The sequence below is a fragment of the Larus michahellis genome, chromosome 4 (assembly GCF_964199755.1).
Source record: "Larus michahellis chromosome 4, bLarMic1.1, whole genome shotgun sequence".
In the NCBI taxonomy this organism is placed as follows: domain Eukaryota; kingdom Metazoa; phylum Chordata; class Aves; order Charadriiformes; family Laridae; genus Larus; species Larus michahellis.
Genome location: NC_133899.1, coordinates 66,410,120 through 66,433,969, shown reverse-complemented (window position 1 = coordinate 66,433,969; position 23,850 = coordinate 66,410,120). Strand labels below are relative to the sequence as shown.

The 23,850-nt window shown below is 44.0% G+C and overlaps 1 protein-coding gene across 1 annotated transcript; it reads right to left on the bottom strand.

Moving 5' to 3' along the window:
* Window positions 1–1,814: 1,814 nt before the first annotated feature.
* Window positions 1,815–22,645, bottom strand: LRRC74A (leucine rich repeat containing 74A). Its single transcript, XM_074586814.1, has 14 exons — window positions 22,552–22,645; window positions 18,627–18,737; window positions 17,083–17,258; window positions 16,335–16,442; window positions 15,503–15,599; window positions 15,040–15,089; window positions 14,168–14,249; window positions 12,380–12,465; window positions 11,835–12,029; window positions 8,884–8,979; window positions 5,162–5,305; window positions 3,907–4,014; window positions 3,188–3,273; window positions 1,815–1,890 (listed from the first exon to the last, which is right to left on the bottom strand). The coding sequence occupies exons 1-14, from the start codon at window positions 22,643–22,645 to the stop codon at window positions 1,815–1,817; spliced, it is 1,509 nt and encodes a 502-aa protein (XP_074442915.1).
* Window positions 22,646–23,850: the final 1,205 nt, after the last annotated feature.

Here is a 23,850-nt window from a genome sequence, read left to right as displayed (position 1 = left end):
GACCAATTGTCAGGTATCTCCAGTCCCTCAGCCGCCGATGCAGGAGTCCAGCACAAAACATACCACATCTACTGCCCACCAACCACCAGCTTCTGGAGCAGGATGGTGGAGGAATGTCTCGCAACAGTTAAAATGATGCTCCTGCTGGTTGTTCATTTCAGGACAGAAGCACCGAAGAAGTTTTCAGAAGGGGAGCTGCAAGGGGGCTCCGGGCACGGCCGGTGGGTCGCAGGGGGTCAGTCCCCGCAGGGCTGGGGGGATCGGGCGGGAGGCGGCGGCGCAGCCCGCTCCGCTGTCACTGCCGGGGCTGGCCTGACACCTAGGGGACAGTGCGGGCACTGCCGCCTTCCCCCGGGCCCCGCACGGCGGCACCGCCCCGGCTGCTCCGGGCTCAGTGGGTTAGTAGGGCTTTACTACCGGTAAGTGAGCCCCAATTGTAAAATGATGGGCACGGAGCCCTCCCGGCCCCGAGCCTTGGTATTCTGGAGTAAAATCTTGCGGGTTTGGTGTACACTTCTAAGTAGTTCTTCCTCGGTACATAGGAACAGTCAAGAAAAGCTAATTACATTTTAGGAATGATGAGGAAAGGGAGAGAGAACAGAAAACCCCATAGTGTTATGCCCAGCATGTGCAAACTACCTAACATCTCAAATGCTCTCTGCCGTTCTGATTCTTTGTCTCAAACCCCACATACTCCATATGTGAAGGGGACACTGACTGCAGGCACAAATTCTGGAAGTCACAGACATCAGAGAGCACAGACCTGCTGGACTAATGAGTTAAAGCCCAGCAGTTGGTCGCGTACTGAGAATAACTACTCAGCAGTTATACCAGCACCATCATGTCAACGGTGATGTTGACCTCTCATGAGGCACTGGAGCCACCAGTGCCGCCACCAGCCAACTCTAATTCAGAGATTTTTTTCCAGGTGGTTATTCTGCTGGGAAACACACAGGAACACTCAGAGCCTTACCAGATGGTAACCAGCTTCTTTTCCTTTCCACTGAAGGCTGGTCTTCCCAGAGGGGACAACATTTCCCAGTTTTCTAAGTTTCTTGGTGGCATAGTCTATATTGGCAGTTGCACATGTCAAAATATACTTCCTGTGGCTCTGCTCATCTGTGTATTTTTACATTTTATAAATTCTATTTCTGTAGAAATATTAATATATACGAGGCCTTCATTCTTTCTTAGGAGTTGTTGAAGTCTTTTCCTTTTTTTTTAAACATTGGTTTAAAAAAAGCGGTTTAGTATCTGAGCCATTTAAAATCTGTTATGGCTTCCACACTTCTAGCATATTTTTTCCCATGGAGATATTTAATACAATTCTTATTACCCATAACGTTTTGAGCAACATTAGCTGTACTTTTGTATGAATTTAATTCTCCTCTTGCAAAGACCCCTGTGTCAGAACCGCTAAGTCTGGTAGGGGTTGTCTGCAGAGCACGTCCTTCAGTCTTTCTTTGTCCATCTGCTCTCCCTCAAAAGGGGATAATAAAAGTCATGAGTTCTCTTGGTTTCCTCATTCTCACTTTTTGTTTGTCTCTGCAAATAAGCCAGCAGTAGTCAGCATGCAGTGAGACAGATTTGGTAACCAGCTCCAAAGGACCAATCTCTTCTGCCCCCAACCAAAAGGACCAGACTGTATAGGGACCTGCTGTGTAGTGGAACATCAACTTTATTTCTACATTCAATAACTTAGACTTTCTGAGCTCCCTAATGCTGGGCCTCCCCAAGACCAGGGCCGCTCTGAGCTTTCTTCCAGTATTTCTCCTACAGTCTTCCATTGTCTGACCTGCCTCCTTGCTTCATTTTTATGGCTCTTCCTTCTTTTCCTCCTCAATTTCCCCTTCCACAGGCTTCATTGCTGGCTTCTGCTCTTTTAAGTGACTGATTGAAAAGAAAAAGGGTGAAGCAATATTAATCTAGTAAAGTGAACCTTCCTTGTCAGCTATCTTAAAGCTGCTGAGAGGACCTTGAGGAAACAGCCTGAGGTGGGAACAGTAAGGACAGCAAAGGTCACAACTCTTCTGGCTGTTGTCTGTAGGATGAATATTACCACTAGCACACATTCTACAGTGCTAAAATGCATTAAGCAGCTAGATAAGAGTAGATATTGGTACTTCTTTTTCCCCATATATCAACTCAGCAGCAGTAATAGCACCAAATGAAGTCTTTGCTGACCATTGGGTTTTAATGGTACCTAATTTGCTCACTACTTAACCACAGTTCTCTAATTTGTGCCTAAAGTACTTGGGAACCCCATGTAATCTCTGATTCAAGATTAAGCAGGCTAAAGCCTGTCTAGCGTCTGAGCATGGATGCTTTTAGTATGGCACCAATGTATAAGAAGGAATAAAGACCGGATCTAGTAAAGTAATTTGCTTCTCTTTGAAAACATTAGGAAGCTAAGAAGTGAAGAGATATGCAAAACTGACCCATTGCTTCTAGCCTTAAAACTAGACTACAGCATATATTTAAACCCATCAATATGTCCTGAGGGATGGGAATATTTGGGCATGATTAATACGGCTTTCAGCTGACTAGTCACATGTCAGAACTGATGGGAAATCTAAGGAGAATTTTGGGTCCAATGACAAGCGGTTTAGCCTGCAGCGACTGACAACCTCCAAGGAGTTTGCTGCTGACTGCTCAGGCTCTCAGAACTTGGACATGATTGCTACAGGCACTAAGGAAGAAGCACTTTCAAGAGAATGAAAAGTTTTGTAGTTTGAAGGTGGGTTTCCAGGGAAAACTAGGTCTCCTAAGAAGAAGGATCAGAGAGAAGGAAAAAAAATGAGAATCCCTGAGGATGGAGGAAAAGGTCTGAAGGCACAGATATGCTTTCTTTGCAAGCCTTACACTGGCTTCAGGGGGAGGACAGTGTTAAGCTGATGCTTCTCGCACAGGCTTATGAGCATGAATGAAAATGCCATTCAGCTCTGAGATCCCCGTGCTCTCACAGCAAGTTTATCAAACAGAAAAATTAGACTGACTTGTAGTTTGACTCAGCAGGGCTTCTAAGCATGCAAGGTATTATTTCATTTACCTTTTACTTAGGTAAGCAATGGACTGGCCAAAAACATATGTGCCTTCGCTTTCTAAAGTGAATAAGGATATGTTTATTTGGTGTTGAGCCAAACCAAAAAAAGACAGGCCAGGACAGTAAGTGAAGGCACTCGCTCACCTATAGTCCACAACCCCTGTCCGATTCTGGTCAAACTGGCGCACTAGTTCCTCAGTTTGGTCTCGATTCAGTGGAATGCTTGATTGCTAAGAGGATAAGATAAATATTATCAAACCTGGGTATTTTCAAGTAGAAAAATACTCCATATCATACTGGGACCCGTCATCTTCTAATAGGTGAGCAGATGGCCTGGTGCATGGAAGAAGGGATGGAAAAAATCCAGAGTGGGGCTGGAGAGGCAATTTCACTCTTTTAGGATTAAAATAACAATATTTTGCATTTTTTTTGGTAAAACAGCATCATGGCTGGCTGACTATTGCTCCTCAATCCGAGCATCATGGTGGTTTTGGCAGGAAGAGAACTGTCTACTCAGTGTGTAGAGGCAAGGGTTTAAATGCCTCTTTTTTACTTCCCCATAGCAGTAACGTAATTATCTATCAAGATCCTGTATATTCTATACAAACAGCTGACCTTTGTGATTTTATAAAGCCTGTGATGCTCTAAAGTTGATCCATTATCACTGTTGCCATCTGAGGTATTTATTGAATGTCATAGCATTTCTGTTGGGTCTCAACTTTTGTTCACGGTTCAACTTTTGCAATGGGTGAATTTAACCTTTCGGTCTGAACAATGTCACCAGCAAGGCTGGCTGGTGGCTGTGCTGCAGCAGAGGAGCTCCCTGCCAGAAGAGCATCCTGGCTGTGCTTCCAGAGGCACACCTGCATCATGGCTCTCCGGAAGGCTGCCACAGGGATCTTCATGTTTCCATCCTTGTCAATAGTCCTAAAAAAGTCCCAGAGTTGTAGGTTGCGCTCTTTCAAGTAGTTCTAAGAGAAGCAGAGATAAAACATGGGCATAACCATGCAACAGGTACTCATACCTGTCTCTGGCTCTCCCCTTATTCTTCCATCTGTCACCCCGCCTTTCCTTGGCCTATCACTGAGATATATCAGTCCATAACTCCTTGTGCAGCCACCCTATTGTCAGAACAAAATCCTTGTGTTCAGGTTAATCCCATTCTTCTCAATTATACCTCCTTCTCCCCTTACCTTGGAACGGGACTCGGTAGTAAACCTGTTTCTTCTGATAATTGCATATGCTTATTTGGTCCTTATCCCAGCAGCCACTGCTTGGCTAGGCTGTCTAGTCCAGAGACAGTCCTCTCCCCCAGATCTCTGATCACTTTAGTTGATCTTCTCTGAATTTCTGTCTGTTTGAGTGAAGATGCATCTGAGTACCTTAACTGCTGTTAAAAACTGCAAAGCATGCTAGTGTGAGCGTCACTAGCTGCGAAGCACAGCAGCACTGTCTGATGTGAGCTAACGGCCCAAGCTTTTGCTTAAGCTCCTCTGAAACCATATCTACAGTAAAGTCTCACCCAATTAGCTAAAAATCTGCACAGCAGCTAAGAAACACGGTGAAGTTGGTAGTGCAAGTGTGTTATTTAACTCAGCAGTGCTCAAGTGCTTGCATTGCCTTCCAGCAAGGAGGACAGCACCATCTGCTGCTATCCATGGAAATTACAGACCTTGAAAAGCTAATTTCTATTTAGGGCATATCCTACTTTTATGAAGCACATTAATTTTGATGCTAAAGCACAACTGTCAGTGAAGGGTTCTATGAAAGTTAGCTGTTGTGCTGGGCTTGTGATGAGGATGGATAGTCATTTGGATCAGACTTGAAATAAATCGGTGTGTTTTACACAGTGAGTAACCTTCTATTCAGATTTCCCCCCCGCCGCTGCAGTGCTTTCAGATCCCAAGACATTAGCTTCTCCTGAAGATCAAAGGATTTGCTTAGTCAGTTTGCATGGACTGAGATATGTGAACATTGTGACAGTCTTTGTGAATATAATTTTCTGAAGGAACTTGGCTGAATTTCCCACTTGGAAGAAAGCTTACCCCTTCCAACCTCCATCCCTCCAAATACTGGGAGTGTGTGTACTATGTACAGGACCCAAATTCAGCAGCTCACCTGAATCACTTTCATGGGATTTGGATGCTGCTTGGGGATCTTGGTGATACAGCCTTCGATCTCACCATAGATGACATGTAGTTCAGGACGTGTTTGACACACCAAATTCAGCAATTTGATGAAAGTTTCATCCACCAACACATTCTGGTACATAGGAGGAAGGAGAGTGCAGTCAGTGTGGACACCCAAAGAACAACAAAGACTTGTTTGTATTCACAAATCCATCTAAAGTCAACATTAACCATTCTCTCCCGAGGATGGTGCCTTCTCCTATCTCTTCACTTTCAGGAATCCCATGGAGGCCTGACTCTAAATAAGTCTTATGCTTTCTCTTTTCAAGTGTCTGAGACAAAAAAGGGCCTACCAATTTATGTAGAAATTAGCTTAATGCAGCTAGATATATTAATCACGTAAATGTCTACACTGAAGACCTTTTATGCCAGGTGATTCAAGTGATTCATATTCATCCCTGAGACAGTTTTACATGGGTCTCCTCTCCATTTGGTTAAGATGCAGATTGTAAGTTGCACAGTCAATGGCTAAAATGTACCATAGAGTTCTGCAAAAATAATTAAAAAAATCATCTAAGGGCTAAAATTATTAGTATGTCCAGGAATGTAGCTTTATAGCCCAGACAAGAAAGATGCACCTATCTGGAAAGGGTTGGGGTGTCTCCAAATGAAAAGAACTTTTGGTAAAGCTCTGTTTCATTGCGTAACCCTAATAGGAAGCTCCAGTCGGCAGTACAAGACTTGGCGTTTGTTTTTTCTGAAGAATTTCAAACCGGGTAGTGACAGCTCAGCATTTCAGAGCTCACACTGTGAGTTTTCTGGTTTAGCACATAAAGAATGGGCAGCAGCACAGTGTCCTGATTTAGGGTTTGGGGATATTAGAAAGTGAACTATCAATGCAAATATTGTTGATGTCACTGTAATTTATTCTTCTAAATTTAAGTTACGACAAACTTGCATTTGCCTTAACTGATCTTTTAAAAACATTATTATTATTTTGTTCATACCCATGATGTTCCCATTGTTCATTTATTATGTTAGTTATATATTTAATTGTTGGAAATTTCAAGGCAGTTCAGGAACTTCATGAAAGCTTCTGTTTTCTGTCTTTGTGGGAGGTTCCCAAGGCATCAAGCACTGTATTTTTCCCAAAGTTTATATACAAAGTCTCCCAATACTTTCTTATAGCTTCTTTTTAGAAGCTTAAGACCTACAGTTCTTAAGATCCATCTAGAAGCTTATGATCCACTGTGCAGGGAGTTCTTGACTGTTACTACTCGAAGACATGAGTCTGGGTCTGGCTGGGCTTACTATCTTGCATTCAGCACCAACAGCTTTATGGATGCAGAGTGTCTCTCTGAAGAAGCCAGTCAGATGTTGCTGTACCAGTCCCACTAGCAGAATGTCCTGGTCCTCAGAACTCAGCACAGGAGATCTCGAGCTGGCCCTGCTGGCTGCCAGCTCTCTCCAAAGCTTGCCAGCCTGGGCTTGACCCCATGAGAAAGCCAGTGGACCTCAGAAGCAGCATAGCCAAAGCACCGTGTCTGGCCTAAGAAACTGCGCCTTGGTCAGGCAGCACCTGGAGGGAGCCAGCTTGTGCGTTTCTGCATCTTTCACACAGTCAGTTCACAGTCCAGAAAAGAAAAACAATGGTATTTTCTTTTGCACTGGGCTGGTGAACATGAGCGTGTGCTGGCTATGTTGATTTATGACTTCTGTAAAGTATTTGGTAGTATCTGCAAATTGAAACCCTATAAAGAGTAGATTATGAAAAGAATGTTTGGAACAGTCATGCTTAGATATGTTGTCAGAAATAATGAACTGTTGTTAAAAATGTACCTTTCTATTGCTTCGCCTTTGCTAGGTGCTGTCAAACCCAGGCAAAGATTTCTAGATATGATCCTCATTCAAAATTCCTCTTACAGACACATTAATTATTCATTCTTTAAAAGTCAAGATAAACATTTATCACTAGGAAAAGGGGCAGAAGAGGCTTTTGTTTATGTCTTCCCTTAAGTTTCCTATAAAAGATTAAAACCTTTACTAATTTCTTAAAGGTTTAAGACAGCATAAGATCTTTGGAGCTGTATGTTTGCAAATACTCTGAATTGAAATGCAAGACTCCCTACATCGCAGGTGGAATGAAGTCTGTCAGACAGATTAGATGTTTGCCTACAAGCATGTTATTGGGATACTGAAATGTCATTGTAAATTTATGCCATTGACCATTTATCTTGTGAAATGCCAGGTAATTTAGACTTCTTGAAGGGTGAAGTGAAGAGAGCATCTGTTAACTCTAAAAAGCAGAAATGCATAGTGAGATTTAGGTTGGACTGAAGATTCTTAATGTTAATTAACTCTTTGCCTCAAAATTCCTTGAGTGTCTCCTTTTAAATAAATGCATTTCAATAATTTCTTTAATTTCTCAGAATTTAGCTAAAATATATTACTCTTTCCAAGTTTATGAATTGTTTAGGTTATTAGTAATAAAACTAGCAGAACCACATATACTGTAATGAAGTCCTCCTTTACCCCCACACAGCCCGTTTTAGTTTTCCTTTGCAGAACGAGCCCTGACTCCTTGCAGATTTGGCAAATAATTCTCTTTGATCTTAATTTATGCAGGAAAAATTGCCTGCCCTAGAGGAATGCCTGTTCTTCAGATGATGTCTGTTGAAAGCCCTCGATAATCTCAGGAAAGACCATAGATGCACATTATTTATTCTGCTTTGGTTTAGTTTCTTTCTTTAATACAGTAACCACAAGACAAAGATACACAAGCAGATGTAACTTAATTACAGCCCATTACGTCAGTCTCCAAAACTGCCCATGAAGGTTTTTTTAGCTTGTTTCAAGTGTGAACATATTATTTATGTTCCAACTCCCAAACCTAATCTTTGTCAAAATGCTCTTTCTTTTAACCATGATGGTCCCAAAGGTAGATGGAGGGCCCTGAGGCCCCTGACACTTTCTGTAACTGCTCCCATGAAGCACCATTGCATGGATGGGAAGGCCAGGAGCGGACTGGTGTATGGCCAGGTCTCTCCCCAGCACTGGTCTGGAATGCAAGCCCTGCCCTTACTCAGGAGCTCAGAAGCATTTCTGGGTCTCCTATTTTAGAAGCAGCACGTGAGGTTACAACAATATGTGCCGTGTTCACAACTTGCTACGCAGTAGCATACTAAGATTTGGCCGCTTTGATGTTTTTTTTTCCTTCCACACCAGCCTTTTAATGTTTTGGGGTGTTTGGGTTTTTTTTGTTTTTCTTTTTTTTTAATAAAATTGCTTTGCTTTCAATGCCTTGAGGCATCCATCTTCTACTCTTCATACATACTGATGGGGTATCAAAGCACTTCACAGTATCTAGCATTTTAGGCTACCCTGGAGGGAGATGGCTCAGGGGATGAAGAGAATTCATCCTCTAGTAGGAATTCACTCCTTGTTCTTGTTCTGCTATTGCAAAATGAAAGGGAGTGAAATGCGGTGATACTAGAGGCACCTCTCTCTAGAGCTAGACCAAAGTCCTGTAATTTCCACATGTCTCCTAGAAGGGCTGTCAAATAATAGCCTCTTTTTATTAATGGCTGTGCATAAATGAAACAAACAGCAAGTCTCAAAACAGTTTTGGCAGGAGGCAGCTCTGTGATCCACCCAGTTCCTAAGAATGTATTGTTTATGGTCCTGGAGGCTTTTCAGCACATAAGCTCTTACTGAGATGTTGATCTCCTCCATCATGGATTGGGGGTTCTTCCTGATAGATATGACTAGTTCAATGGCACCTTCCACGGTCAGGGGATTATTTGCCATCTGTAGAAGAAGAGACATAGATCCAGACATGGTGAGAATGAGGATTTCATGCCCTGGTACAAGGCATGCTGTAACTTCAAGGATGACCCTTACTTCCCATTCTTCAGCAGGGTGGTAGAATAACGGTGAATCCTTTCGATGGGATTGTCTGTTATCTGACAACCTCTTGTCTCTGTCCCACAAAACTCTACAATACAGCTTCCTAGTGGAGTTGCCCTCTCAGCTTCTCTCTGTCTCCTTGTGTGAAATTTCACATACCAAGTCCCTTATATCTGTCACCCAGGAGTATGTGATGTGGATTATATTCAGTCATGTGATGGGGAGAGGCTGAGGCAATGGACTGCATTTGAATGTGTGCTTGCTAGTAGGGCCCTCTGGATGGGGATGTGCCCTCGGGACATTTCCCATACCCTTGGGTCCTTTTAGCAGCACAGCAGATCAGAGCTCAAGCTCCTCCTTTAAGTCCTTTGTGTTACCAGCTCCTAAGACAATCTGTGCAGCTACACAGAGAGAGGAATACCTTGGTGTAAGGTAGGGTTAAGAGCAGACAGACGCTTTTATTTGCATAATCTAAAACAGCAGTCCCAAAGACTAGAGTGGTTGCAGTGATTTACAAGGACAGGGGTGTCCCAAGACACACCTACCTGAACAGCTTTAAAGATGCCCCCTCAACCACCATACTGCCATTTTCAGACTCTCAGGATGGTGATGTTAGATCTAGCCAAGAATGCAGCTCTTAAGCAAGCTGACTTTTCTGAGATGAATTCCTAGAGAATGATCTGGGATTGACAAGATATGTTAGCTCTCAACTCTAACCCCTGAAGTCATCTTGGCTAGCCATTCAGTTTTGCCCTTTCCAGAATTATTGATGCCTAGTTTACTAGAAGGCAGTTTTGGCTTTCTTTTTCTAGGACTTGATAATATTCCTCTCCTTTAGGTAGTGCTGTGGCATTGCCCTGATATGACAATGACAGTTTGTCCTGTGTTTGAATAAATTTTTATCAAATTATTAACACACTGAGAAAGGCATACTCTTGCCCACCCACAAACTTCAGTGTGAACCTTTGCCTTAGGTTGAAATGCATATTACATGTACGTATGCATTTGGCCCCTAGAAGGGCCAAAGCCTAACTGGAACTTAATCTGGCTACTGCTGTAAAAGACAATTTAAAAAGTTTCTATAAATACATTAACAACAAAAGGAGGACTAAAGAGAATCTCCATGCTTTATTGGATGTGGGGGAAACATAGTGATCAAGGATGAGGAAAAAGCTGGGGTACTTAATGCCGTCTTTGCCTCAGCCTTTAATAGCAAGATCAGCTGTTCCCTGGTCCAGCGCCCTGAGCTGGATGACAGGGATGGGGGGCAGAATGAACCCCCCATAATCCAAGAGGAAATGGTTAGCGACCTGCTACACCACTTACACACACAAGGCTTTGGGGCAGGATGGGATCCACCCAAGGGTACTGAGGGAGCTGGCAGAGGGGCTCACCAAGCTGCTTTCCACCATTTATCAGCGGTCCTGGCTAACCAGGGAGGTCCCAGCTGACTGGAAGATGGCAAATGTGATGCCCACCTACAAGAAGGGCCAGAAGGAGGTTCTGGGGAATAACAGGCCAGTCTGTCAGTCTGACCTTGGTGCTGGGGAAGGTTATGGAGCAGATCATCTTGAGTGCCATTACATGGCACATACAGGACAACCAAGCGATCAGGCCCAGTCAGCATGGGTTTAAGAAAGGCAGGTCCTGCTTGACTAACTTGATCTCCTTCTATGAACAAGATGATCTACTTAGTGGATGAGGGAAAGGCTGTGGATGTTGTCTACCTAAGCTTTACTAAAGCTTTTGACACCATTTCCCACAGCATTCTCCTGGAGAAAAAGGCTACTCATGGCTTGGAAGGGTGTACGCTTCGCTGGGTAGAAAACTGGCTGGATGGCCAGCCCAAAGAGTTGTGGTGAATGGAGTTAAATCCAGTTGGCGGCCAGTCACAAGTGGTGTTTCCCAGGGTATTGGGGCCAGTTCTGTTTAATATCTTTATCAACGACTTGGATGAGGGTATAGAGTGCACCCCCAGTTGGGAAAGAGTGTTGATCTGCTTGAGGGTAGAAAGGCTCTACAGAGGGATATGGACAGGCAGAATCGATGGGCCAAGGCCAATGGTATGTATGAGATTCAACAAGGCCAAGTGCCAGGTCCTGCACTTGGGTCACAACAACCCCATGCAGCGCTACAGGCTTGGGGGAGTGTGGCTGGACAGATGCCTGGTGGAAAAGGACCTGGGGGTGTTGGTCAACAGCTGGCTGAATATGAGCCAGCAGTGTGCCCAGGTGGCCAAGAAGGCCAACAGCATCCTGGCTTGTATTAGAAATAGTGTGGCCAGCAGGACTATGCAAGTGACCGTCCTGCTATACTCGGCACTGGTGAGGCCACACTCAAATACTGTGTTCAGTTTTGGGCCCCTCACTAGAAGGAAGACATTGAGGTGCTGGAGCTGGAGAAAAGGAGGCTGAGGGGAGACCTTATTGCTACTACCTGAAAGGAGGTTGTAGTGAGGTGGGGATCGCTTTCTTCTCCCAAGTAACAGGTGATAGGACACTTTGGGGTGATAATGGGTGTGGGGTTATGCCAAGCCAGTCCTTGGGGGGTTTTTTGAGGGAAGAGTGGAACTTAGTTGCCCTGGAAGAAATTCACGGGATAGAATTTCCTTCTGCTCTTCTCACCTTCAACGCAGAGCAATATTAATTTCCTCCAGTTCTAGCTCAGACAGCTCACCTCTGTCTTCTGTCCCTCCTGACTGAGATCTTTCTACTCCCTCTGTTTATTCCTCCAGTCATGCCTGGTCTTTATTTTACCTTCAGGATTTGGAGTTTTCCATTGACTTCAAGGCCCCTGCAGAGCTTCTTGGCTCCCTCGTTGTTGATCTGGTTGTTGCTGATATCCAGGTGAACCAGCACTTTATTGACTTTGAGAGCTTCTCCTAGGGCCAGCGCTCCCTCATTGCCAACACCATTCCAAGAAAGGTTGAGTATTTTCAGTGTACCATTGCCCTCCAGGGAGAGAAGAAGAGGGATCTTAGCTACTGCATGCCCATCTTCTGTACCACTCTATCCTTTCTTGCCTGGCTGAGACAGGAGCATCCCCCAAGTCACACCCAGGCATCCCAATGAATCCAACATCTCTGCAATGTCACCAGGGTTTCTCCATCTACGTAAGTCAACAGACCTACTCACTGCTTTGGTCTTTCTCATGCTGCTTACTGCCACTGTCAGTAGGACGAGCCTTGCTAGGGCTACTGAATCCTGCTCAGACATCAGGGATTTGAGTTTCCAATCAGTGTTTCAAGCAGCTCCTGGTAATAATCACTGTGAAGGGTATCACAAAACAGGGGCATTCCTACCCTGAGACCTCTGCCCAGTGCTTCTGTCCCCTTCCTCCACAGGTGGTTCCAGCTCAGGTCCAGAATCTCCAGTGTTGTGTTGCTGGCTAGGAGACAGAAACTGAGATGTTAGCTCATGAGAGTAGTCGGGACACAGCTGCTGACACACACTTAGGGACTAAGAGAAAGATTGCTGGGGGTTCAGAGAAAGTTTGCTGGGGATGCAGCAATAGCCTTCATTGATTGCAGGAGGAGGAACCTGTACCTACAGAGTCTTTGCTGTCCACAGCATGCAAAGAACAGAGAATGGGCTGTTGATCACAAGCAGAAAGGGAACACGGGTTTTTTTTTTCCTGGCTTAATCAAAAAATAAGTTGTGAAGGAGGAAGGTAGGGAGAGGGAGAATTTCTTATATTAATAGACACTGTCTGTGTTTCTCACTGTGAAAAATGGCTGGGTTCTCCTTGACACATCTAAAATATCAAGACTCACTCTGCGTATATTTGATTAGCAGAAGAGAGGAATTCAGCTTCATATGGTAGCTGTGCCCAGCTGTATATGTGCCAGTGCCAATTCACATGCATAGCACACCTCGCAGTGTAAGTTCTACTTAGAGCAGGGTATGTGTGAATTAATTTGTGTCTACTGCGACACTGGGAGGGGCAGCACTTGCTGCCAACACTTGCTTCTCATTTTCAGAGAGAATTTCTTATCCAGATTTTCCATGGATGGGAGGTTGGATGGAGGCAGATGGTGAGTTTAGCTGACTTAAAAATATTCCTTTAAGAAACAAAACAGAAAAGTAACAGATTCTGCAGTAATCTCTGCTACTCATGCCTCAAGTGAGCTGGAAGGAGAGAAAAGCTGTAAGACCTTTAGGTTTTGAGAGGCATTTTTCTGGGTGAGGAAGGTCACAAGTTTTAGGACTGATCTCTGCGTTGCCTGCAGGCTTGTCCAATACAGGGGCACAGTGCCTTGTCCTCCCTGCAGTTTTAATTGATCCATCTTTTAAAGACATGAACTGTAATTAGAAAGAGGCTCATATCAGTGGAAATACTGAACCAGGAGAAGGAAAGCGTTAATTAAACTGAAGGCTTTGTGTTAACACTGGATGCCCACAGAACAGGCTTGTGGCTGTTATGGTAGCAGGCATGTTGGACATTCAGAGGGAAGACGAGCCATCAGATATTCATTCGTCTTTCCCAGTGCACTAACAGCACCTGAGATTACTGAAGCACAGTAACTGTTTTGTTTGCTTTCCCTTTCCAGGGCTAATAGCACATTTTGTCTGAACAGATAAATTAGGCAGCTTAATTTTATTTCTTCCTAATCTGTTTCCCTTGCTGCTTGCTGTGCAATGGCTCAAACCATTAGGGTCTGGGCTACTTAAGAAAAATTGAAATCCCACCTGAACTTTGTAATTAAAAAAAAAAAAAAGCAAGCTTAAAACAAGCAACAGTTCTGATCCTATTAGATTTTAATAAAATGCAGTTTTCTGCTTTATACTCCCTGAGGGACTTCTCTTTCAGGCCTCTTCTCTCTGACCCAGACTGCTCTGTTACTGTGGTTTCTCTCCCTGCATTTGTGTTCTGATACCTTGGTCATAGTGGCTGGAGTCACCTGTGGTGATGAGGGCAAGCCTGTGGACCCGGCAGAAAGCTCTAAATCTGGGCGCCCCATCCTTTGTAGTGACCCACCAGGTCATGGGGCATTTTTGCTGGAGAAGGAAATACATGTACACTGTGCTGATGCTATCAAGTCCCCCAGTGCCTGCACTCCTGGCTTTGTGGGAGTAATAAATTAAGTTACCAAGCATCTGTCCCAGGAGCTGGCCTCCCTTCTCAGAGAACTCGTTGTGGCTGAGATCCAGCTCCTTCACTTGGTAATTGCCCTGCAGAGAGACAAATGTGCAGAGACAATGAGATCTTCCAGCCAGCTGTAACCAGCTGCCGCCCCAAGGCCCCCACATGGGGTTGAAACAGAGGGATATCAGACACACTTTAGTGCATGGGAGATCACCAGCACGGAGACTGTGGCACTGCATGTCCCAAAACAAAGCTTTGTCAGGCATATAACATCACAGCATTTATCTTCCCAAAACAGCAAAAGCAATGGGATTTTGTGTTGTGCAAACTTCCCTCACGCAGCTCATGTCTGGCCTGCAACACATCCTGCATTGCTGGTCCTGCCCCCGTTTCACTCCCACCATTGCACCCTGACCAAGAGCATTTTCGGATATCAGGTCCAGGCCTTTGTTCAGGGCAGCTTCTGGTGGTGCCGAATGATGCAGAGGCTTTGAGGCAGGAATTAACCAGAGAAGTCAAGCGTCTTCTTTTTACTGGAGAATTGCACAGTGACAGGAAGTTGGGTTACTTATGCTCCTTGAAAATTTTCTGTCACCCAGATGTTGTTCTGTTGTTCCGTTACGCAGTCCTGAAGGTTTCTCTCTCAGCCAGACTCACACAGCTGTCTTGAGAAAACGTTAATGAAGTTCATCCTGCTCTGTGTCCTCCCAGCCTCTCTCATTTCTGAAGTAAGCAAGAGGCACTTAGCAGAATTATGCCAGGAAATCGTATGGGCATTGCCAAGTGAAATCATGCCAAGCGAGCAGCAGCTTCAAGATGAGGAGAGCCTGTTATACAGCCAGGGCTGCAAATGACCTTGGATTTCAGGTAACTCACCATTAATGCCTCAGCAAAGTATGGTGCAGTCTCCTCTCCAAAGTTGTTTCCTGGGGAGGAAAAGTATGTTAACAGTGCACTGATCTCTCCCTTGGTCCTGTACAGGGGTCTGCAGAAAGCTGTGCTTTTAGGTGGAACCTCCAGTTAATCAGGCTGTAAGAAGTTAGTCATTATTGCACTTCACTCCATAGAGTAGAATTACCCCAGGATGTGGGACAAACTCCAGCACTTACCTAAGTTTCTAGTCAGGGACTGATTTTCAGAGGTGCTGGAGGTTGAACCAGCCAAATATTTAATCACATCACTATAAATCTGGATTTCCACTGTTACTCTGGGTTCCCATCAGAGACATACCTGAGAGACTGATTTTGCCCAAAATCTGACAAATATTCTCAGGATGAGAGACTGGAATGACACACGTGTTATTTCACTTCCACCGCCATCACTGTTACATACGGCCCACCTGAGAGCTGAAGAGCATGGAGGCTGGACATGTTATCCAAAAGCAAACTGGCAATGGCTTTAGCTCCTGCTGTGTCTAGGTTGTTATTGGAGATGTTCTGGAAGGAAAGAAGGGAGGATAAAAAGGGTAAGTGCAAAGAATGAATTAGCTTTATTGTCGTCTTAATGCTCAAATTATCAAGGGAATAATGCAAGATGAGCAATATGAGAAATGACAGCCAGACAGTAATTAACATGTGAGTTATAGGTTCGTCTAACCCTGTATCCTTCCTAGCAGGAATAAAGCCCTACAGCCACAAGTTTCACGTAGGTCTTTGTCTTCAGTGAGCAAGAGGCATTTGGCCAAGAATCTTTTCTTCCAGTGTAACACAGATCCCATAGACTATCAAAATGCATTTTGTATACCCCAGTTTCAGATCGAAGGAACATTCCTACCAGTTCCTAACTGAAAGTTTTGCATTATTCCCTTAATCTATTTAGAAAAGTTTCCCCATGTCATATTGGAGAATGAAAGTTCCTAACCAAAACATTTTTTCCGTTGGCTAAGCATGAACTAGAAAGACTTAGTTATGGTAATTATTGTCACATCTGCTAAAGAAGAGAACAGTTCGAGACTCACCAGACTGCCATTCCATGCACACTTCTGCTTTTCAGAAGCTTGTACTTTTTAAAAATGGAGCAGCATAAAATATCATGACTCTCAGAATGTGAATATTTTTGCATGGGAACAATGGTTATTTGGTTAAAATCGTAATGGAACGAATTGGTTTTCTGTTAGATGATTGAACTTGGTGAACAATAATTTTGGCTACAAACTATGTCAGATTGGGTACCAGTTTTTGAAGGGAGGAATTCTCTCGTAGCACCTCTGCTATGCATATGGCTCCTTCTGCCAGAATGCAGTTGTCTTCCAACTCTAGATGGGTGATGGTTGTATTGGACTGGGAAGACACAAAGGTAAACAAAGACACACAAAAAACTGCTGAAAAGTTAACGAAGGGGATAGTTTCCTCAGTTCAACAGACATTGGACATTTCCTCCAAACCTCAGAAAGCATTCCAGGTGCTGAGTAGGACAGTGATCAGGGGACGTGGCAGAGCCATGGCAGTGGGAGTTGGCATACAAGAGAGATGCTTTTTTGGAGAGGTTTTGAGTGGGTAGGACTTTCCATTGCTTTCTGCCAGCCTGGAGACCCAGGTTCAGATCCAAGCTCCAATTCAAGCATCCTGGGCCTGTCCATTGGTGAGTGTAGCACATCCCTATGCAGGACCCAGAGTTTGGGATAGCAAACCCTCCAGCCCTACTTCTGGCCCTGTAGGGGTTAGGAGCACTGGGGACTTGTGTCCCATGAAAAAGCATCAGTTTGCTTTTGGGGGTAACTCTAGCAAGGGCCAGCAGTTGCCACACAAGACTTTCCTGTGCAGGGGATTAGAAACATTAGGGATGCTCAGAGCTCCTATGGGGAAGATATATGACTTTCTTGCCCACACTGTGTACTCAGTGATGGCTTCCAGGCCTGAGAGAGTCCTAAAATGGCTATCGTTCTTGAGAACAGTGGCTCCACTCTTACTGGCTACTCACCACCAGAGCAATAGCAATGGCTTTGACACCTTTGGGTCCTAGACCACGGTGGTTCAGGTTTATATAAGGCTTGGCCAAGTTCTGAATAAAGTGTGAGACAGGCACCACCTCCATCAGCCTGCATGCTTCCAGGTACAGCTCTGTGCCCATAATGTACACAAAGGTCTTCTCAGGATCTACAGAGAAAATGTGTATTGATGAGTGGTGCATTCAGTATCCTCCCTTCTCTTTTAAATAAATTAAGTAACTTAATAAAATTAACACTATGCAACAACAATAGGGTTTTACTCTTAAAGGGTTATCGCCCCCCTGGTTCTCCCCAGCCCTTTATCCGAGACCTCCAAGAGTTAATGTATCCTCCTTGCTTCTCCATTTGGCATCCAGTGACTTGCTGTAGCTTCTCACCAGTCTGCAATGTGACTAAACCTTTCTTGGTGTAATTGAGAATTCTTGACATCAGGCAGAAACATTTTCATCTTTTTTTTTTTTCCTTAAAACTCTTAATTGAAGCACACAGATGATATTGCCAACAGAGCTAGGGCAGCTCAGAACATTTTGGCTTACAACCAGCAGAAAGAATCCCAGCATTCTCATCTTGGCCATTGGGTGTTGTTGACACAGCTGCAGTGAGACATATCAGTGCAGCTGGCGGCTGTATTTCCACAAAAACCTGTCATTTGGAATTCCTTCATCAAACCCCATACTTCGAGCTCATATTTCTCGATGTTGTTATATGCATTCAATGGTCTGACCTCAAGACAAATTCCCCTCTCGTCAAAGCCATTTTCCAGTTCAATCCGAGGCCTCTAACAGAACAGTCTTTTTTTCTTGCATTCTTATGGTTTTTTTTTATTTTCCTTCCATTTATAATAAGTTAAAAATTTCTTATCCTAAATTATGGTCAAATCCTACTGCTACGAAAATGAGTGCAAGGCTTGTTTAGCCAGAGGACTGACTTCACTAGGCAGGAGATAAGAGGAGAGACACCAGAAAAGGCTAGGACAGTTGTGGCAAACCTATGGTACACAGACCACAATTGTTATGCAGTGTTTCATCGGGAGCACAAAACCAGAGCCTTGGTCCCACCCCTGGTTTCAGCTAGCTGCTCCCGCTGCCCAGGCAGCAGGCTGGTCTGGCAATGTTGGTTACTAGGGACTAGAGGAGAGAAGAAGGAACAAAGGAATAGCCATGGTCTACAGAAAGCAGCTGAAGGAAGATGCTTGACATCAAAGGGAGAGCCCTTATAATTCTATGATTCTATTGCTTAGTGATATGGTTTAGTCATGGTTTTTGTCAGAGTTAGGTTGATGGTTGGACCACATGATCTGAAAGGTCCCTTCCAACCTAGGCAATTCTATGATTCTATGATTCTAGAGGGAAATTTACCCCCCTCCCCCCTTTATGAATTGCCAGATTATGTGTGGTTATGAGGACCCTGGCAGAGGTGTGTCCTTGGTCTCCATTTCGGTTACATACCAGTTGGTAGGTGCAGCTCTGACTGTAAGGGAAAGGCTAGTGAGGGCACATGGTCAGAAAACATTCACCTTCAATCTCTAGGTCGGTGTCAGAGCCTTCTATGTCCTTCTCTGCTGAGGCGTCAGCCAGCGACACAGACACTGGAGACTCACTGGTATTGGACGCCTCTTCATTCTGGTCTGCTATCCAAACAGATTCATTTTGTCAATGCAAGCCCAGCAGAGATGTGATTCCCTGGATGTGACAGACCTCCCACTGAAGCCTATGCCCCTCTTTGACATGCTGCAGATGCACCCCTTTCCCAGCCCCACTTCATGCCTGCCGCTCCCTGTGCATTGTGTACTCATGCAGTGCTGGCCCTGGTGTGGGGACGGACTCGCTCTGGGGCTGCAGATCTGCAGAGCGGCCATGGCTTGGCAGCTTTTGGAAAGAGCGTTCCCCAAACTCTGCAGCCCGTGTGCGGGGGACTCACAGTTGACCCACATTAGGTCTTTGTTCCTTCATGAGCTGCCTTTCTCCTCTTTCTCAATTTCTGAGCCCACCGGGCAAAGCAAATTTCCCCGCTTTATCCCATTTCCCCACCGACTGACAAGCCAAACCCATGCTGGTTCCTCCTAGCTGTCCTGAACTGACTCACACTTCCCCAGACACAGGCAGGACACTGTTGGCTGACTTTGTGATCAGACTGGGAATGCTTTGTAGTACTCTTCCAGCATGGCAGAAGAGAAAGTGTTTGAGTGCTATTGTATATTGGGACTGAGTGTAACTAGACCCACTGGAAGTGATACAGCTTCTCTTGCCCGCAATTCATAATTTATTTTACAGTTAGAGAGAAGGAGAATTTGGAAAATTCCTTTTTAAGAGGAATAAATCCATAAAAAAATAATGAAGAGTAATTTTGCCAAAATAATTTCTGGCTAATAACATAATACATATTTTTTCCTACTCTGAATCTTCCTTTTCATCCCCCGTCTCTGCTTTTACTACCTTCTTCCCTTACCCCTTATTTCCCTTTAGAGCTCCAGGCTGTTGACCTGTAATTTTGTACCCTTCTTGGGTGTCACTTAGCATTGATGTGTGACATGGAGCTTGCAGTTTGGCTGTTCATTCAGACCTATGTGAGGGAAAGACTGGCTAGCCGGCACCCACATCACCGCATTTCAACCAGCCCTGCAGCTGCAGCTCCTTCATTGGGGGTTGGACTAGATGATCTCCAGAGGTCCCTTCCAACCCTGTGATTCTATGGTTCTATGATTAAGACCTTTTCCTTCTGCCAGACTTTATTTTTTCAAATGATGTGTTTACTTGCATTACTTTAGTGTGAGAAAGACAAAAGAAAGGGCACAAATAGGTCTAAATCCCATGTAAAGAACTCGTGAGACAAGTGGAACCAACAAGTAGAACCAAAGATTTGGGACATTATGATAGTACCCACTGATCCTCTTTGCTTAATGGCTCTACAGTGCTGGACATCCTGATGAAAATAAACTTCCCACTCTGGGGAACGGACTGTCTATGCTATACAAAACCCATCCAGACTGTATCATCCCCCAATAACGTGTCTGTCACGCGCCCAGTACGTCAGCCAGTCCTGCAAGTGTGTGGGCTGAGCCTTCTGAGATAGATCCAGAAGTGGTCCCTCCATCGCTGTGAAGCTATAGAAGTTGGCACTGATACAGAAAATAATACTGTAATTCAAGCAAAAATTTGAAAAGCATTGAATCATGATTGTTGGTGTTAAAACCAATGCAGTGGAAAGTGATAGGTCTGGCGACTCCTTTGTCACCCTCTCCTTTCCCCAGTGCTGGGGCTGCAGACGCAGCTTTCTGGTCAGCCTGCTTCATGCATGGCTTTTACCAGTCGCAAACCAAGAGTAAGGAGGGGAGCTCACTCCATGTTTTGATGTGTGACTTGTGAGGGATGCATCCAGATAACTGCAAATCCCTCCTCTCGTGCTAGGTTAACAATGCCTGTTGTCTGGGTACGTTGCTTTAGGTTGTCCCCTCATTTGTGTTGTACAAATACTCAATAAATCACAATAGCAATTTATACTTCAGTAGCTCTGTGGGGTGGAGAAAATGTTTCTTATCTTTTGCCTAGCATTGCAACAAGGTCCTAGTTCGTGGCACTGAACTAATGAAGTGGTCTCTCTTAGAATCACTCATTACTAGGAGCAAAGGTCAGATGAAGATTTTAACAAATTGTTCTTCTTCTCCACCAGGATAAAATCTAATTGATATATACTAAGGAATTCCAGCTGTGAAAGGAAGGTTGTCCTCACTTCTTTCATTCTAAACATCTGGCGTAAGAAATACATCAGAATAACAGCTCAACTGGGGCAACTCATGAAATGGAACATAGTATTTTGCAGTATGCAGACAAAATGATACAAATGTAAATGCTCAAATATAAGTATTTTTTTTTACATTCTGTAAGGAATCAGTTAATTCAGTGATGTGTCAAACTATGATTGTACTAATTTGGGAGTATTAAGTGTTGAAGGAATCTACGAAGAAACAGCTATGAGACACGTGACTTTGTATCTGAGCAAAGTATTTAGGAATTAATATCCTAAATGTTGTCGTTTATTGAAAAATTGAGAAATTAGGTTTATTGTGGTTTGGAAAAAACTGTGTGTGCCTTAGCTTGGTCACCTGGTCAAGAATATCGCATCTTTATCTCCTATTTTAAGCCATGCCACTGTGGATACCAAAAGACTTTTAGAGAAATTATAAACAAATATGTTAGACATCTGTGGAAAAAAAGAAATAGAATGCATATTTTTTTTTCTCCATCCTAATATAAATAATTTAGACCAAGAAAAAAGCAAACCAACCAAACATTTTGACAACATTTTGCCTCTGGAATAGGGTAGGATTAACAATGATACCATTCTCCTCACTGCTACTGTCAGTCAAATTCAGCCAGCATTTTTCCCACAATTATTTAATCCAGTATGTAAGGGAAAATGCCAACCAACTATTAACTGACCAGGTATTTCCTAGTGATAATACTTTTTAATAGTGTCAAAAACCCATGAGAAATACTAATTTTAATATAATTGTTTGGGCTCGATAGCAGGTAATTAATTTTGTCAGATCCCACTTAAGGAGTGAAAGTTTCATGAGTTCATAGCCAAGAGCAGAAACCTTGTTTGCAGAAAAGCTATTTAAAAGCGACTAATCCCAAATAGGCAATGAATTATTATTGCTGGATCAGAAAACCCCCCAGAGCTACCTTTACAAAAAAAAAGAAAGGATATTTAGACAAATATTTTGAAACAATGGAAAATATCTGATAAAGCATATAATCTATTAGAACAACCATTAGGGAAAATTATTATGTAACACTTCATAAATTGCATTATATTCTATTTAAATACAGAAAAATAAGAACCAAAGAGAGAAGTTGTCCCACATAACTGACTACCTTACAGTAATTGCATTATGAAGGAAAATAAGAAATTAATTTGTAATGACTGAGTGACAGGCCAAAGAAGGCTTTGGGTTTTGCGAGGAAGCGTTATGCTAAGCTAGGAAGTCAGGCCAAAATGCTGCGAGCAGACCCGGAGCCGGACTCTGCTATGCACAAGCATGGCCTGACAGCAGCTGGTTCAGAAAACTCTTCTGCCCCTCGATCCCTGCCTGTCCTTTGGGGCGATGGAGGGCTCAAACGGGATCTGGTCTCAGAAAGTGCTGAGCTCCAACATCTCCTGTAGGAATTAGGGGCAGCTGGGTGGAGTTGCCTGGCAGCTGGTACTGACAAGCCCTCTTCTGATGCATTTTACTTTTTCCGAGCTGCTCCTGGATGGCAGCTCCTGTCTCAGGGCACTGGCACCCTGTTTCTCCTCATTGCTGCCTGGCATGCGGAAGGGAAGCCTTCCCACCTGGTGATCAGCCTGCAGCAACCTGTGTCCCTCTTGAGTGCTGGAGATTTTCCTTTGGCCATTCCCAACTATTCTGAAGTGAGTTTGCTGGTAACTAAATGGCGCACCTGTGTCCTTCTCAGACTCATTCTCCATCTCACCACCAGCGAGCAGCGGATTCATTTGGTTTTTCTCTTCTGTAAATGAAGAGTTCACAGCCATCTCCGAGACCCTGTTAAATTCCTCACACCTACACGCAAAAAGCACAGCCACTTGGCTACAATTAAAAAATCTCCAGGAGGAATGGTGCCACCTGTAAGATCTGTGTTCTTGATTTACACTGCTTGTGAACAAGAGAATCCCATTTTCCACTTGCAGGAGCTGGCCAGGTGTCATAAGAAAGCCCTTCGGAGCCTGTGGCCACCCTAACCCCACATCCTGCCACCGCCACCCTTCTGTGACCTCGCCTGCACGTTCCGATTCCGAGAGGTGACATTCAGCGCTGGAAAGCCTGTTGGCTGGGAGTGTTGGGAGCCCATTGGATCCCAATAACTGAGAAGAGAACAGCTGCGGTTTTGGCTGTGAACCCCTGCCAGACGTATCAGAGTCATGCAAGGCTGCTGGTAAAAGTTTTCCTCTGCTTTGAGTTCGTATTCCAGTTTGTACAGTTCCATATGAGAAAGCCAGACTGCAGAATTATAGTCTAAAAGGAGTGCATTCGGCTTACTAGTCTTGAACAAATTCAGACTTCCCTACTGCCAAATTCCTGGTACCTTCGCTAATAAAGTGTGGCTTGTAAACATGTCAGCACTTAATGGGGCCTCGAATCAAGTACTCATTCATCCCACCAACTCCTATTGGTGCCAAAATTGCTTCAGTGCTTATTATTTTACATCATTTATACCGAGGACTTTGTGACCTTTCCTAAGGGGCTAAAACCAAAACTGTAACAGAAGAGGTGTTCTGATAATGGTTGAGCAGAACTAATACATAGACTTAGAAATCTTTCCGTTATGGGTGATGCTCCTACAGATTTTTAAGTTTATGTAGCCTACACAGTGTAATATGGGCGATACAGTGAGGAAGAAAAAGTCCATTCCCCCAAGGACAGGGTATTTTTGGCAGTTTTATTCCCCTAGGTTTTACATAAACTGCTCAAGTAGTCCAGTCATTAGAGGCTGTGGTAGGGTTATATTTGGATCTAGAACAAAATGCCGAAAAAGCCCGTGGAAGGTTTGACCCTGAAGCAGATGACCATTGTCAGCTTTGATTTTGTTGCCAAAGTTTGTAAATATTTTTTCTAGTGTTGGCCAAACAACTGTGGCTGTCTGGATACTTGTTTGTTTGTGGCACTGGCTAACATTCTTCTCTGATTTCAGTCTGATTATCCTGATGTGGTTTGGATCTGAAGATACTTTCTTAGATCT